Below are 16,906 nucleotides of genomic sequence, written 5' to 3' on the forward strand. Positions count from 1 at the left end.
TCACTGAAATGGAATTGAGAAACTAATTTATTAATCAGATATGGGAGATATTATTATGTTGCATTCCCATGCATATATTCACTGGACTTAAAATGCAGTAAAATATTTTGTGAAGAAAGCATTTTAAATGCTGTTTTACGCATTAAAAACGTTTCCATTTATGAAAGAACCACGGAAAACTTAATACTTTTCTTCTTAAAAAACTTTTATTTCTTTTGGTCTTTGGAAATGGTCAGCTGAGTAAAGAGTACAAAGAAATTGTCTTCTTGGAAGACAGTGCATGGATTTCCATGTGCATTAGTTTAGGCTGGGGTCCAATAATAACTTACCGTCATCTTAAGCAGTGGAATATAAGAATTCATTTCAAGTAATATTAACTATGACACTAATTCGGTATTAAAACTCTAAGCACATTAGCAACTATTACTTTCCAAGTCTCTGCAGTAAGTTTTTCATCATTAATGTTTTATGGTGTTTTTTTTTTTCCTTTTCCATCCAGAGCTTACCATTTCGGTAGTATGACTTCTAAACAACTCAACCATTAGAATTTTTACTTATATTCATTTAAATATGCATTCCTGGTGGCCAAATCTAGCCACCAACACAGTAGTAAGAATAAACTAATTTTATAGGACTTAATCAAATAGCAGGAGCTGGAATTGTTGTGCTTAATCTATAGGAAGCCAATCTGTCTAAATTCTAGATTTTTATAAGAAAGATAAACCAAAAAGAGAGCCTTGAATCCTTGTCTAATTTATCAAAGTATATTTAAAATTCTATTGTCTGACTCATCTCCCCTTACAGTCCAAAGACAATTCCTCTGGTGTATTATTATGCATTGAAATGGGATGATTGCTTTCCTAAAACACATTCACACAAACAAATGCATAAGTGGGTTTGTAATGTGCTTAAAATAAGTGGTATTATTATTACAGATCTTTCTTGGTTTTACTTTTCTATCAGTAACTTTGAACACAAAATGTGAAAATATAAAATAGAGGGGTTCTGTTCTGCAATCCTGAACTATATAGGGCGACCAACCATCCTGGTTTGCCCAGGACCAAGGGATACTTAGGACTTCAGTTTAAAAACTAGGACAGTTCCAAGCAATTTTAATATTAAAACCAAGACAGTCCCAGGCAAATGTGTGCAAGTTGGTAACCCTGAACCAAGATGAAATGGGGCTGAAGTGGAGACAGTTTTGGGAAAAGGAACTTTTAAAAAATCTCTTTTCCTGCTCTTTTAGGATTTTCCAAATTTCTCCTCTTTCCACATACCCAACCCCAAAGTCAGGCTAGTTAACGTTAAGTAATGTCTTATATCTCGGGATCCAGAACAGGGCATTAGCAACACTGGAAGTCCTGCAGAAGGCAATGAGAGGCAGTGGGTATGGGATTGAGCTCTGCATCAAATGGTCTTTATTTGAATCCAGGCTTTGATATTCACGGGGTGGGAGATCCTCTGCCTCCCTTTTGTCAAATATAAATGGAAATAATAATAATGTCCAACTCGTAGGGTTACATGAACAGTGCCTGTCGTGCATTAAGAGCTCTAGGAAGTTAGTTATTTTTCTTGTGGTCTTAATTAAGAAGAACAGTTTTGAGCAAGCCATTATGTTTACCAGTAATAGTAACCTTCATTATCTAGATTCTTAGGGTTACTTGTTAGTTCTAGCAATTTTCTGCAAGGGGAGGCTTCCATGACCCAAAACATAGCTCATCTATGTTTTGTTTGGCTTTGGTTTGGGTTTTTGCTGTTCAAGACATGTACATGAAATGGCAGAAGATAATTTCAAACTTAGGACTCCTGCAGGAAGTATAGCACCAGTGGAATGGGCAACTGGATGACAAAATTATCAGAGTTCTTTTGAGGCTAATTATGTTTTCAGTGTAGGATAATACATTCTAAAGACTTTATTTCTTTTTAATGGCCAGTATTATGATAAAGCTGAATTAATGAATGTCTCATTAAGTGATCCTGAGATTCCTTTAAGGAAGGTGTGATAATATTTATTCTCAATCATGAGGGTTGCATGCAAAATTGAAGAGCATCAATGTGCCACAGGTGGGTCTGGCTACTGGTGGAACTTTGCTTCCATTAGAGCCACAACAAAGAGAGACTGCTGAGAGTAGGTTGTGAGTTGACTATGGAATTCTAGTGTATAAATTAAGTTCCTTCAAAATTGCATTGTTCTGTGCTTCAGCATCTAACATCAAGACTTCATCCCACAAAGGCAGCGGGAGAGCTCAATAAATGCAGTTCTACTCCATTCCAAATTTGTGGTAGCCTAATAGCAGGAAGTAACTTGTGCCTGATCTGTGATTTTATAACCTAGCCAATTAAGTTTACTATAAGACATATAGTAAAATCTGTCTGTTGAAATGAAACTACAAAAACCTTGATTATTTATGTACAGTTTATTTCCAGCATTTACCAAATACAATGCAAAAGATATTTTAAAAAATATTGGAATCACTCAAAAGGTTGAGGTAGAAAACCAGGGTCCTTCAAGATTTAAACAAACAGTCAAGAACATCATTGAAAAACTTACTTAAAATATTTATTTTGACTTTAAAAATAGAAGAGAAAAGCCTAAAATTCTGGATTTTGCATATACAATTATAAAGTATTTAAGGGCAATTTTACTTTTTCATCGTATAGGCTAATACAACCAAATATGTTCTTACACCTTGAATACCTTATAAAGTGTAAGTCAATTGTAATAGTCATATCTTCTCAGCTGTTTAGTTTCTTTGCATTTATTACAACAGATTCCTGACTCTCACTATGGGATTCATCAAGGAATATATTTTGTATCATGAGAATTCCATTTTAAATGAAAATGTAACATGGATATATCCTATAGTAGCATGTAGATATGATAGCTTAAATAATGAAAAATATGTACATAACAGTGGTAGAAACTTCACTTTTGTTAAAAAAAATCAAAAATAAAAACTTTGTTTTTTGGTTGAACTGCTATTTTTTATTTTGGGGGGAAAATGCTTTCGTTTCTTTTATCCTTTTTACATGTAGACAAGCTTTCTACAAATGAAGAATCTTCTCTACTTGTGCTGCTCAAAGACATTAAGTAAACCCCATTTAAGCTTCAAATGAACCTTAAAACATAACTCTGCTTAGCAGTTGTCTAATGATGTCCCCTATACATTGCTCCTGATATATTTTTAGACATAAACTCTTGGGCTCCCGGACTCTATAATAGATCTATAGAGAAAAAAAGTCTCATTTAGTCTTAGACATTTTGCCATGGAATTAAAGAATTCCCATAGGTTAAAAAAGATAATAATTTGGCCTTTTTCCTGGAAGAAGGAAAATGTCACGGAAGCTCTTTTAGCATGGAGTCAGTTATACAAAGCCAGAGCACTTCTGCTTGGTTTAGTTTTAATTAAAACAACAATATTTCAGAACTCCTACTCGCTGCTATCAGTATCTGTAAGTTATTCATGATTATTTTGGGGGAATTATCCAATTTATATATTACATTCTGAAAGAAATGCACTTCTGAAAATACCAATGTTGGAAAGCAGAAAAATTAAGTGTCATATCATTTGTACTGAGAGAATTAAACCATCATCTGGGTGGAAGAATGTTTAGGACTATATATCATTTTTCATTTATACTTCTAATTACAAACAAGTACACTTGAAATCAAAAAGCTTATAAATGTGACATTGGCTAGCTGGTTCTGTTCCTTTCTTTCCTCCCCTCCCCCTCCCCATTCTTTTCTTCTTCTTCTTACTTAGGTAGAACAGGCTGTGTATTCAATAGCAAAAGTGAGTAGTTTTTTTTTGGGGGGGGGGACTGGTATATATGTCCTTGGCTAAATTTAGATTCCAGTGAATAGTTCTGGATTGCAATTCAGAATTTTAATCTATTTTCTACCTACTTTGTTTTCTTTGGTGTTAAGGAATGGCCAAATAGAGCATCGAGGATTATAACATTGAGTTCTCAAGAACAGTAATTAGGGGACTGCAGTGAAGATGCTAAAATTTTAAATGATTTGGTGAAGATTTAGGTAAATATGAGGAATTTAAGTAAGTATTATGGAGGATTCTAAACACGATGGGAGAATTAGCCTTGGACAGAAAGGATGCTACCTAAATTGTCATCATTTTAGGAAATATTGAGCAGGCAGGGATGGGGTCGGAGGGTAGGAGTGGGTGGAGGTGGGGCGGCACTTTACCACAGCCCGTCTAGGTTCCTCCTTTTCTTTAAGATTTTCCCTCTTCTTCGAAGTTTGTGTCTTGCCATTCAAGTGGAAGGATACAGCCCTAACGGCTTGGTTGTCAAGGAAGTAATTTCAAAGATATGGTTCCATTTCAGGAGGAACTTTTTGGAACTCTGCAATGATTTTGACCCGCCCTGCACTCCCCGCCCCGAATTCAGCCCAAGGAAAGGAGCAAGACCCTTCCGTAAACTATTCCGCAGACACTGGCTTAAGTGGGAGGGGCAGTGGGGAAGCTGAGCAGCCCTCTGGGGCCCGATCCCGTTTCGACCCTTGCCCAAAACAGAGTTCATTAATCCGTGTTTGAAAGGAGCGGAAAGGGGTGGCATTCGAAGGAGCTGGCAATGCTGACGGGGGAGGAAAAAAATCAGAAGCTCCCTCCCTCATCCCCAAAGGCGCCGGGATGTGAGTGGAAGCCCCTCCCCTGCACGGACACACTCTCCCTTCCTGAGAGGCAAGTTTGTTTTCAAGCGTCAGCCACCTGTGTGAGGCGCTCCCCGTGCGAAAGGCTGCGTGGAAGACGCGAGAGCTCAGCCACAGGCTGGGGAGCCTTTCTTGGTGAGGCTGGCGGTCCAGACACCTGCAGAACTCAGCGCGCTGAGGATGCAGAGCCCGCTCTGCCCTCCCTCGTCGCCTGGATTGTAGCCCCACGTTCTCCAGCCTGGTATGCTCTGGAGCCGGCTAACGCTTCCCGAGTTGGCGCGGGGTCCTCCCGGTCCTCTCCCGCCCGCCTCCCCGCCCCCAAAGTAGTGCTGCCGCCTCGCTCCGCCCGCGCAGCCCTCGGCGCGCTCAGAGGTTTATCGGGCTCCGCACACGCTCCGCCGGCTTCCTCCGGCTCCCGGCGTGAGCGACCCGGGCACGCCCGCCGCGGCCTCGGAGCCCCCATCCGAGTCCCTTCTCCCGCTCCCCTGCCATCGCGCTCCCGGCTCTTGTCCCTGGCGCCGCGGCGCCCACCGCGGTTCAGCCTGAATCCCGGTTCGACCTGCCTCTTGGCTCATCCCCGCGCTCAGCCTCACTGCCCGGAGAAGTGGAATCTGCCCTGAAACTCTCGGGGGCTGGAGCCGGGAGACTGGGCATGCTCAGAAGCCAGGGTTGGCTTTGGTCTCAAGTAGGAAGCTTTCGCACTCGGGAGGCAGCAGCGACTTTGGGGAAAGTTGATCGGAGAGGGGAGGACGCCCCAAGACGCGGAGCAGCGGCAGGAAGGAGTCCCCGGCAGCCGGGAGGAGCATGGGCACCCTGCGGGATTTACAGTACGCGCTCCAGGAGAAGATCGAGGAGCTGAGGCAGCGGGATGCTCTCATCGACGAGCTCGAGCTGGAGTTGGATCAGAAGGACGAACTGATCCAGAAGCTGCAGAACGAGCTGGACAAGTACCGCTCGGTGATCCGGCCGGCCACCCAGCAGGCGCAGAAGCAGAGCGCGAGCACCTTGCAAGGCGAGCCGCGCACCAAGCGGCAGGCGATCTCCGCTGAGCCCACCGCCTTCGACATCCAGGATCTCAGCCATGTGACTCTGCCCTTCTACCCCAAGAGTCCACAGTAAGCAGGGGTTACGCTCCGGGTCCGTGTGGCACCCTGTCGGTGGGGAGCTGCGGGTCTCTGTATTGTCTGTCGGCCCCCGCCCCTCCCGCTTGCCGTGTCTGTCCTCATCCTCAGAAATGTCTCATTTTAACGGGCACTTCTTGCGGGGCTGTGCACGTTTCTCAGAGTCAGACTCACTGCACCTACGTTGCCTTCGTGTCTTTGTCAGCTGTCAAGCTATTCTTTCTTTTTTTTTTAAAAAAAAATATACATTCATATAGGCCACCTACTGTACGTAGAGTTTGAATGCGCCCCCGGTGTGTGTCCAGCTGTGTATGTGTGAGTGTGAGAAGAGGAATAGAAAGCCCCGTCTCCCAAATGCCCTGGCAAACCTGCCCAACCGGAAAATCCTAACTGCAGGCTCATCAGACTTGAAATGAAATGCATCTGCTATCACCCTTACTTTCTGTGCTTTTGTGGCGCTCCCGGATTTCTCTACATGCCGGTGTTTCTCGCTGGTACCGTTCAAAGCTGATGTTCTGGCATCATCAAAGTGTCAAAAATATGCAAATACACATGTAAAGGGAAGATTTTTTGCTTGCCAGCATTCGACGACATTTACAATCCACAAATGGAAGCCTAGTGTGTTGATTTTTTTAAAAAATATTTTTAAATAACATCTGAGGGAGACTATTGCTTATTTTCCTTAAGGAATTTATATAATGTTGCTAATGGGGTGCCTCTGTCTCCCGAGAGGGTTGCATGTTTCTAGGGTCAGATACAGAGAAGTACACTTACCTTTATTGACAACGTGGGCACATTGTTTGCCTTACTCCTGGCTTCTGAAGCAACTACTCTGCTATTGTTCTAGCATTTTAGACAACTGTGTAGTTCTGATGTCAGAACTTGGGCTTTACAACTTGGGTGGGAAAATTGAATGACGCTTGTTATAACACCACTCAACTCAGAGTTCTCATGGAGAGTAAAGTGGCAGGAGCATGAAGTTAATATAGAATGAGCACCCAGATGAATGGTATTTTAAATTAATAGACAATAAATGACAATTGATAAAACGAAGGGTTTTGTTACTGTATTCCAAACGGCATCACCTTGGCTGGATGACATGTGTTACATAATAATATGAGGTCCCTGGGAACCCTTCACTTTATAAACACCAAGATTTAATATAAGGAGAAAGAGTATTTGATTGTCTCCATTTGTGTTTATTGGATGTGTGGGGGGGGGGTTGGCTTGTGAGGATGTACTAATGATACTTTTGAAAACTTAGACGGGTAACAATCCTTGTTGGTTGCAGTAGAGCATTTGCTGTTCCTCATGCAGGTTTAGTTTAAGAAGTTTGTATTCTGTGAGTGTGGGGAAGAGACAATAAGGATAAACATTTCTGAGATTCTAACCTCACAGAGTTGCCCTAATAGTTCAGTTCAGTAGATTTAGATCTGCTTTCGAAACCTGAATGATCTGAATCCACTTCAGCTTTCTCCGGTAAGTTAATTTGCGGTTCTGACATGCTTGCCTGTTTTAGCTAATGAGGTACTTGGCCATCTCTCCAGGGCCAAGTTTTGCATAATGAAAAAAATAAGTCAAAGACAGCTCTCTGCATCTTTCAGCATTCCATAGGATCTCATTTTAGTATCTGCAGGAATTTGGAGTAACTCAGAGCAAACTCTGCTTTTATAAAAAGACGATTTTAATAGCTTTTATTTGAAGCATGATCAAGCCAGCTGATAACTCCAGTGAAACGTTCTATCAGACAAGATCTAAAGGAATCTAGGCAGTAGGGACTGAGCTGTATAATGTGGTAAGTTTTAGAAATCTCTTAGTGCTTGACATGTAGAGCAACTAGATTTTTTTTAAAAAATCCATGGTGGAAGATGAAATTAGTGTGGTAAATAATTCACAACATTCTGTCATAATAAACATTTTATCTGTTGAACCATATCGTGCGTTCTGATATTTATTTAATAACTTGTGCTTTAAGGAAGTCAACTATTAAGGTATCACCGTGATGGTTTTGGTGATTCTGAAGGATTATACTGAAGAAAACGATAGAATGAATGTCTTCCAAGCTTAAATAATTTTGGAAAAACATCTGTTCTTTTTTCACACTTACATAAAGAAAACTAGAATAAAATTTGCTTAAGTGTAGAGTGTACCTTTGGTAAGAGAAAGAAAAGTATATTGTATGCAAAACGATTATTCTTATGTCATTTGAATGATTGTTCAAGATGGTTCCACAAAGAATTAGGAATTCTTGCCAAAGTGAAGGAGACTTGTTTGAATTTCTGTTTATTTCACTATAAATAATTTGATTATACCAACTTACTGGCAACAAGTGTTTATATCTTTATATTTTATTTTTAGTACAAGTTAAATTTGGTCATCATTCTTAACCTTACAGATTATTGGGGGTTTGAGTTAACATGAAACCATCTAAATAGTCCAAAATTGATTTCAAATTCATGGTCATGTAGTTTTCTATTCTCTTTCTGTTGGATATAGGTGACTGCCCAGGGAATGTCCTATTCAATTATCTATGTGTGCAAATATGCTTGTTTACTTTTTGCTTACCGAGGTTATCTTCTGAGGATTAGAATCTTTAAAAACTTATTTTTTTCGTGATTTTTTTATCATTTGAAAAACAGTGTAAAATATAAATTAACGTAACATATTTGGTTTGGAATTTTCCCTGTAAGCTGGAATTGGAGAGAAGGCTGTGTCAGATTCTAGCACAGAGCTGGGGCACTCCTGCTACACCTGTGAGGCAGGGGGGTTGCTTTGGTTTGTCTCTTTCACATGTGTCTAGAAATAACCCTTAAGCCCTTTTTCTATTGTCATTTGAAGAGCAAAGAACTGATGAGCAAATTGGAATCTATATTCTACTGCTACCAAATATTTATTTGAGGAGGTAAAACTATTAGACTATATGTTTTGAATTAAATTAAGCAAATAAACCCTTAAAAATGAAAACTATATAAAAATATTCATTTTATCAGATCAGCCTATTGCTTATGTATATAGAGTGGTTCTTATGGATTCTAAAAGTGATTTTATTTCATGCTATTTTATTCCTGAAAATTGACTTTAATAGATTAGAACATTCTGTCACTGGTATGTTGATCTAAACCCTTTATCTATTGTAAATATTCTCAAATCCTTTCCATTTTGCTGTCATAGGGCTCTGTGTTTTTTCAGTTGGTCTATAAAGACTTGAGTTCCTCTCAAAAGTTGTTAGTGTCTCTGTATTTTTGTTAAGCTGTTGCTTTTCACCCTGGAGATAACTGAATTTCAAAGAATGATGACATATTTTGATTTGTAATGTTACGCGTTTTGATTGTGAAGCACTTTGGAGAGCTGAGGATAGAAAGAAATATATTTTCTTATTTTTAGGGAGGCATTCATTTTAACAAGATCTTATCTGATTTTTTTTTAAACCTTGACATTAGTACATTTCGGGAGAAATAGAATCTTCCTAAAGGCTGTCTGTTAAATTCTGTAGGAAGTTGGGAGAATTCTAGGATTTTAGTGTAATCACAGATGGCATGATATTAAAACATAGATTTCTTCACAGGTAGCACTTAAATTTCAAATATGCCCTATAGCTCAGTTCAGTGCTTTTATGGGATGCACCATGTGCAAGTTAGTGTCATGCATTAGACGAGAATTGTGTAAGTCCTATGAAGGAGTTAACCAGGGGTTAACAATACTGCACAAGTAAACGTTCTAGAAAGCAGAGTAAGGTAAGTCACAGAGGAGATACCTAAGACAGGTGGCAAAATATAATTGAGCCCATTTAATTTTATGGTATCAGAAACTCTTGTGGAAGTAGAGGTATTTAAAGTAAGTATTTGATCGATGGCCATGATTTAGGTGAGTGGTGATGGGGGTAAGAGGGGTGGGGTTAAGGTGAGGAGGGCCATCAGCAAAGGGAAAAGACAGCAAAAGAAAGCAGAGGGTACATCTGGGGAACGACAGCAGCTAGTGGCTGTAACAGAATACCGTGGTGGAAATTGGGGAAAAAAAAGCAAGTTTAGGCCAGAGAGAATCAGGATGAGTAGGTGAGAGCGCACTCGCGCTTGTTAGAATAACTGAGGGTGTGTGTGTGTGTGTGTGTGTGTGTGTGTGTGTGTGTGTGCGCGCGCGCGCGTACACAGCATGCACTTTACACCAAGGACTAATTGCTACCTGTTAATAAAGCTCTGAATCTCAGATGTCACTCCAGTCCACTATCTCCCACCAGCACAGTCCTGATAATAACTATAACTCTCCTGACTAGGTAAGAGTATGTAATTTAACCAAGCCGCAGATGATTAAAACTCTTAAAGAAACTGAGTTCCACCTCTTTCAACTCACTTCTAAATGTTCCCACTGGAAACAGTCTAATTTTGTGCCACAGACTAGCAGGGCAGATTCCTCACATACCCAGGCGAACCAGACCTAGATGAGAATTGAACCTGAAGTCGATTTTTGAAATTCATCTTTCTTGTTCTTGTGAAGTTCAATTCCAACTTAACATTATTCCAATAGACTATCCAATTTAAGTTTGATTGCTAATTTGACATCATAGTCTATGCAGTAAAATTGAAGTTGTGGCAGCCTTTATAAAAATAAGACCAGGCTGCTAAAACGTTGTGAGGGTGTTCTGGAGCATAGTTGTTTGCCCCTAAAATGCGGCTTATAATGAAAATACTGATAAGCCCTTCAATAGAGGAGCTCCGGAGACTGCCTGAGAATATAAATGACCAACTTCTTTGCTCTACTGAGCCACATTTCCAAGCTCCTGCTACTTGTTATTTCACTGAAGAGTTGGGTTTGGATTGCTAATGGGAAAGGGTAGAAGAAGGCAGACGGTGTTTCTATTGTTGCTGTTTGTAGGTTATAAGGCATATGGACACATTTTTTTTCTTCCTGTCTGCCTAGCAGTGGAGGGTCTCCATAGTATCCTAGCAACCAGATTCGAACACCAGGCTGCTCTTTCCCCCATCTCTACCCTAGGTGCTGCTGCCCGTCCCAGAGAACTGGGTCCGATGCTGGCACTCAAACCCTCCGACTTGAGTGTTCCACGTCCTGAGGACGCAAGACAATACAATAAATAAGCGCAGGCTGAAAGCAGCATTTACCAGGATGCGCAACAGCTTATTATGCAATCACATCTGTGGCATTTTGAATCCTAATCTGAACTGTTGAGCTGACGCTGTTTACCACCCCATGCCTGACAGCCCTTCTCTACTTCCTCACGCCCAGCCTTCTGACGCCCATTCCCCTTTCCTCGCACCATCTGACTGCATTCCTCAGCATCTCCTTCAAGTGTATTTTCTGGGAAGTTAAATACGTACAGCCTGTTTGAACTGAGTATATTTTGTTTGTAAAAGCAGAGGGACGTTCTCCCTCCAAAATTGTCACGTAAATATAAACAAGGGCTCAAAATCTGTAGCTACACAAAACAGATGTTGTACAAAAGGTGGGACTACTAGTATACTCTCAAAAGTGTCTTTATGAATGGATTTTTTTTTTTTTTTTTTTTTTGGTACGTGGGCTTCTCAACTGTTGTGGCCTCTCCCGTTGCGGAGCACAGGCTCCGGACGCGCAGGCTCAGCGGCCACGGCTCACGGGCCCAGCCACTCCGCGGCATGTGGGATCCTTCCGGACCGGGGCACGAACCCGTGTCCCCTGCATCGGCAGGCGGATTCTCAACCACTGCGCCACCAGGGAAGCCCTCTGAATGGATTTTATATTAAGAGTTATTAATAGGAAAAAAGCAGGAGAGAGTGGGAAGAAGAGATGTGTGTCAGGGGGACAGGAAAGGGCAAAGCGAGATGACTATTGTGAAAGCTATGCTGTATTTGCAAAGAAGTTGGAAAGGAGCGATAGGCTTTGTGGGCAAGCGAACAGGCAATGAGACTGGGATGGAATTTACAAGTAAGATAGTACTTTGTGACCCCCAAATTGGAGTCTACCAGAGGCTGGCCTCCTCTGGGAGTGGGAGCCATGCTGGGATTTTGGCAGAAAATCATTAAGGTGTTTCTCTTTAGACCAGTGCTTGTTTTGAATGCCTTGTATTGTCCCTTTGAAACATTCCTTAGTCTGACACCAGGGCGGGCTTGGTGGTCTTCATGCAGTCCATTGTGCCGTGCAGAAAAAAGAATGAGGAGGGCAAGTCAGTGCATCACTCTTTCTGAAAAAACAGGTCAGGATGGCTCACATTTATTGAGCACCTACTCTGTGGCAGGCCTCTGCTCCCGGTGCTTTACATAGATTGTCTTTCTTATCAAACAACCTTGTGAGGAAGACTCCAGATTATCCTGTTTCATGACAGCAAGGAGCAGGACACTAAAACTCAGAGAAACTAAGTAACTTGCTCAAAGTCACACACTTTATAAAGGGCTGAATCTGAGTTTGAACTTGCGAGCCATTCTCTTTAGCCACTATGTTCTTTTGCTTCCCAAAGGGGTGTGTGAGGATTAGGCAATTGCATGAAATCCTAATAAATACCATATAGGCTGTTCTCAGGCGAGTATCTGTTCACCAGTACTTAAATAGGAGGCAGAAGAACTTTGGGAAAAGTGGAAAAAATAAGATAGGACCATGGTTCCCAAACTTTGTTGCACATTAGAATCATCTGGGGAGCTTAAAAAAAACCCAAACCAATTAAACTCAGAATGTCTGGGGGAGGAAGCCAGCCATCAGTATTTTTAAAAGATTCCTCAGATAATTGCAATGAACAGCACAATTTAGGAAACACTCTGATAAGAAGACAACAGGGTGTGTGTGTGTGTGTGTGTGTGTGTGTGTGTGTGTGTGTGTGTGTGTGTGTTTGTGTGTGTGTGTGTGTGTGAGAGAGAGAGACAGAGAGAGAGATTAAACAAAGAAACGATACACTTTCCACTTAAAGAATTGAATGTTTCTATTGGCTAAAACCTTTAAGTACTAGGGACTTAAAAACATATTTTTGGGGGGCAAATTATAGGTGTCTACTATTTAGTTAATGCCTTATTGTTTATTCTCTCAGGTAAGTAATCATTACCTTATCTAGTCCATCAGTTCTCAACCCTAGGCTGTGTATTAGAATCACCTAGGGAATTTCGGAAACATCTTTCCTGGGGGGGCAGGTGCCACCTCCAGAGATTCTGATTTAATTGCTACCTGGTGGCCCGGGGGTGGAGGTATATTATTTGAGCTTCCAAGGTGATTGTGATATGCAGCCAGGACTGAGAACCTTTTCTACAGCCTGTTCCACGTCAGCTGTTACAGGCTCCTTGAATTCCCCTGCTTTGGGAAAGCACTTTCCTTGGTTCCTTTTTACCAATCCCAATCCCCGGCTTGCAGTGGAGCCAGGCAGCTCCAGCTCCCCAATTTCCATAGCAGCTGCACATGTCAGTTTCACTGTGCTCTCTGGGGTGACTCGCAAGGACCTGGGGCACAGAAAGTGGCAGCAGCTCCCTTCAGTGGGTAAGTACACTTCCTCTTTCCTGCCAGCCATGAGCCATGGCCACGGTTCAAATATGACACATCAGGATCAGCCATCAACCCAAGTTTGTTTTTCCACTCTCACTGAGGGGAGCTGCTGTGTTAACCAATAAGACTGTTTCCTGGTGTCCCGGATGCTTTTATGAAATGTTCGGTGTATAAAGGTGAAACAGTGACCAGCCCCCCTTGGAAGAGCAGTACTGGGCTTGTAGCACTTCTCCTGGTATGTGATGTCTCTGTAGCCAGCTACAGTTTTTTTTTTTTTCCTCCTACAGATATTTTATCCTTTTAAGGCAAACAGCCTGAGCTCAGGCTGAAGAGTACTTTCCAAGGAGGCTTCAGAGAAAGCAGAGCTACCATAGCAAGCTCTCAGCCCCCTTTCCAGACGGTTTGGTCTGCGTGAACAGATATGGGCACTGCAGGCAGACGAGAGGTCTGACGTGACACGTGCAGTATGAGAATCTTGGTGGGTCCCTCAGGAAAGCTCCAGAGGGAACTGGGAATTTCTACGCCCTGTGATCATAGCCTCACTGCTGCCCCTATTGCCAGCTTTTTTGTCTCTTTCTTGCCCTCTTTCCCCTTATATTGTTAAAAACTCCTCAAGATGTTCCTAATTGTCTCTGATAGGAGCCTATTTACTTTGTAATCTTTATCTTCTCAGGTGACGATCAGCCAATATATCACTTTATATAAGTGATGAAAATAGCTAGTATAATTGCAAATACTTTTTGGTAAAAGTAATCTCTTTAGAATGGGAGTCAGTGAGAAGCTTTCTTGTTTCTTTCCACCTCCTTCTAAAATATGAAAATGTATTCAGCTGACAGGTAGCATGTAAAAGCAGAGTAGATGTCATATGACTGCCCAGAGGACCTGGGACATTAATTACGCAGGGAAGTTAATCATAAGGAAAGTAAACACTTTCATTATGAATCCAGGTTCATGTCATGCATTTGATAATGAGACTTAAATGGGAAGCACAAGAGGAATTAGCAACAATAAAGAAACACGAACAAAAGCATGTGTTCACTTATATGGCTTAGCAGTTAAAAGCAAGAATGATGGGTGAGAGTTGGTGGTAGGACACTAGGAAAGTATCTGTGTCTTAGAGTTCTTATAATCCAAGCTATGAAAGGACGGGGGAAAGGTATAGAAAAAGAATCAGTGACAATTTAGTGTCAATATATACTACTTCCACCTGCATCAAAAAATTTTTAAAAATGTTAATTACCTTTACCTGGCTAAAGATCATAAGTGCAAAGTAAACGTCACCAGAATTCCTTTATGACAGATGCAATTTCATTGCCTTCCGTATAGAAGTGGTATAACTTAGGGCCTGCAAAAGCATAAGTAAATAGCTTAAATTATTAATATGTGTCAAAAGCAGATCTCCTAATGTTATTGACCTTCTAATGCTCAGTTATATTTTCTCACTTCTAGACCATACCTGCTCTTTACGAGTAGTGTTGTATTTCCTTGAACATGAAATAATTATAGTATCAGCCAGTCGGTTTAATTTGGTTAATTGCATTGCATGTCAGTGATGACAGATACACTTTAGTTAAGCATCAATTGTATTATGGTACCATCAAGCTTTCACCAGATCTGGGCCAAGGAATAATGAGATAACGTGAGGGAAAAACATCTCCTTTCTGGATATACTGTGTATCATCTTAATGGTCCAACTCTATCAATAAATTATGGTGTTGACAGTGCTTCTAAGTCTGGACTGGGAGGAAAGAAAAAAGGGTTGTCATGACAAGCAAGAAAAATGGGAATTTAAAATTTTGCCCCTCTGGAGTTACTGTTACTGATGGACTGCAAGGTGGACTGGCCATTCTCTCTGGCATCTACAGGTGGCTGGCGAGCAAGCTTTACAAGCCAGCACAGCTCCACACTTACATCTTCATAAGATGCATTTTGTCTAAGTCATTGGTGACTGAGTAACACATTTTACATTATAACGAGGCCTCGTATTCGACTTGTGCTGGTTTGACAGGTTGTTACAATACCCTTTACAGAGGAATATTAAACATCTGAAAGTGACAGGTACTATTTTGCTAAGCCTATAGTGGCAACTCGTTATGCTAGTGGGAAGAGAGATAAAAGAAAAGGTGTAGTGGAATAAACCATAGTGTCCACTGTCTGCACTGTGGAGCATGGAACTCTATGTGAATCATGGTCTTTGCTCTTTGTAATTGCTACCCTCTTATTTAGGAACTGTCCGAGGATACCAAAGCTTAGAAAAGGAAGCCCACAGACACTCAGAGAAGTAAGAGTTGCTTTTTGGTTGGAAGATCGATTTAGTGAATCCCTCTTTATTTTGAGTAAATGGATTTTACTTCATAGAACTTCTTCAGTTCTGAATTTTTAAAGAAAATCTTTTTTTTTCCCCGTAGCATTTGGTACAGTGCAATATAAAAGAACTGCTCAAAGTTTCTAGTCATTCACTTAATACTTAACTTTATAACAATGTAATATTCAACTCCATTATCCATTTGTATGAACAATGTTTCTTGTTGTAGATCTGAAAAGCTTTAGAATATTGTGAAAGAAACTCTGCTGTGACTTTTTATTTTTTTTTTAACAGTGGTAGCCTTCATCAGGGAATAGTCATTTTTCTTCAAAATCTAACTTCAGACTTTTTGTTGTTCTTCATAAAAGAAAAATAATGACATGAAAAATTGTAATCTGCATGACTCTGCCTTCCAGATGTTTTAGCATTACTTAGTATGGAGACCTACACTCTCTTAATGAAAAAAAAAAGAAAAAAGAACTAAATGATTTCTCATTCATGTAGCACTAAATGACATAAAACTAAATGGTTTTAACTTTGAAATAGTCCTCATGAAAAGGAATGGCAAATAAATACAATTAAAAGCCCACTGTGAATGTAGCATCTTTTATTAACTTCTTGCCACCTCTTTGCATATTTCATGAATTCATCTAGCCTTTGCCTTTTTGATGCTTTGCTTAAGGCATTAAGATGTTCATTTCCCCCTCTTTTTGAGTTTTGGTGGGAAATACCTAGCCTATAAAAAAAAAAGAGGTAAAAAGAGGTTTTTGGTTTTTGGTTTTGTTTTTGATAGGCAACCACTAGGGGAGTATAGTTTATGGCATTTGAAATAATAATAATTATAGAAAAAAATTCCAGAAGTGGAGAAGTTAGAAGCATTATATATGTGTGAGTGTTTGTTTACATGTTTATGGATAATTATAAGATATTATTTCAGAGAATTCTGATATTTAAATAGAATCCTATTATTTCCATCAAAAGTGATATTCTATCTATAATATAGTCATGATTATTTTAAGCAATCTAGAGTTACTCTTCTATACCCTCAGAAATGAAGAGGTCAAAAGAACAGATATTAAAATACTTTGGTGAAGATCCCACCACAGAATGTGCAGAGAGGTAAAAAATGTGAAACACATCACCATCACCAGAACCTTTATCCTAAAGTAAGAAACAAAACAATGGTCATCACAGAGAAGGCTACTTCTCTCAGGTAACCCTTTCTCTTCTGTGACTTGTCTTATCTTTTGGTACCACTGCTGAAGTCCTGTGCCATGTAAATCATTTATCATCAGACAGCAGTGCTCTGTCTTCTGGGTTCCTAAGGGTTGCTGTCAGTGTGATAGATGGAAAAGAACTCAG

The 16,906-nt window shown here is 40.5% G+C and overlaps 1 protein-coding gene across 2 annotated transcripts in view; it reads left to right on the top strand.

Moving 5' to 3' along the window:
• PRKG1 (protein kinase cGMP-dependent 1) overlaps positions 1-16,906 on the top strand; it is a 1,199,831-nt gene that overhangs the window by 78,187 nt on the left and 1,104,738 nt on the right. The window contains exon 1 of one of the 2 annotated variants that reach the window (XM_059053702.2): positions 5,038-5,784. The exons of the other annotated variant lie outside the window; for it this stretch is intronic. Within the exon in view, the coding sequence (XP_058909685.1) occupies positions 5,474-5,784 (311 nt within the window). The 5' untranslated portion in view covers positions 5,038-5,473. Of the gene's footprint in view, positions 1-5,037; positions 5,785-16,906 lie in introns of those variants that run through there. 2 annotated transcript variants of the gene reach the window in all.

This window comes from Kogia breviceps, chromosome 2, assembly GCF_026419965.1.
Source record: "Kogia breviceps isolate mKogBre1 chromosome 2, mKogBre1 haplotype 1, whole genome shotgun sequence".
NCBI classification, from domain to species: domain Eukaryota; kingdom Metazoa; phylum Chordata; class Mammalia; order Artiodactyla; family Physeteridae; genus Kogia; species Kogia breviceps.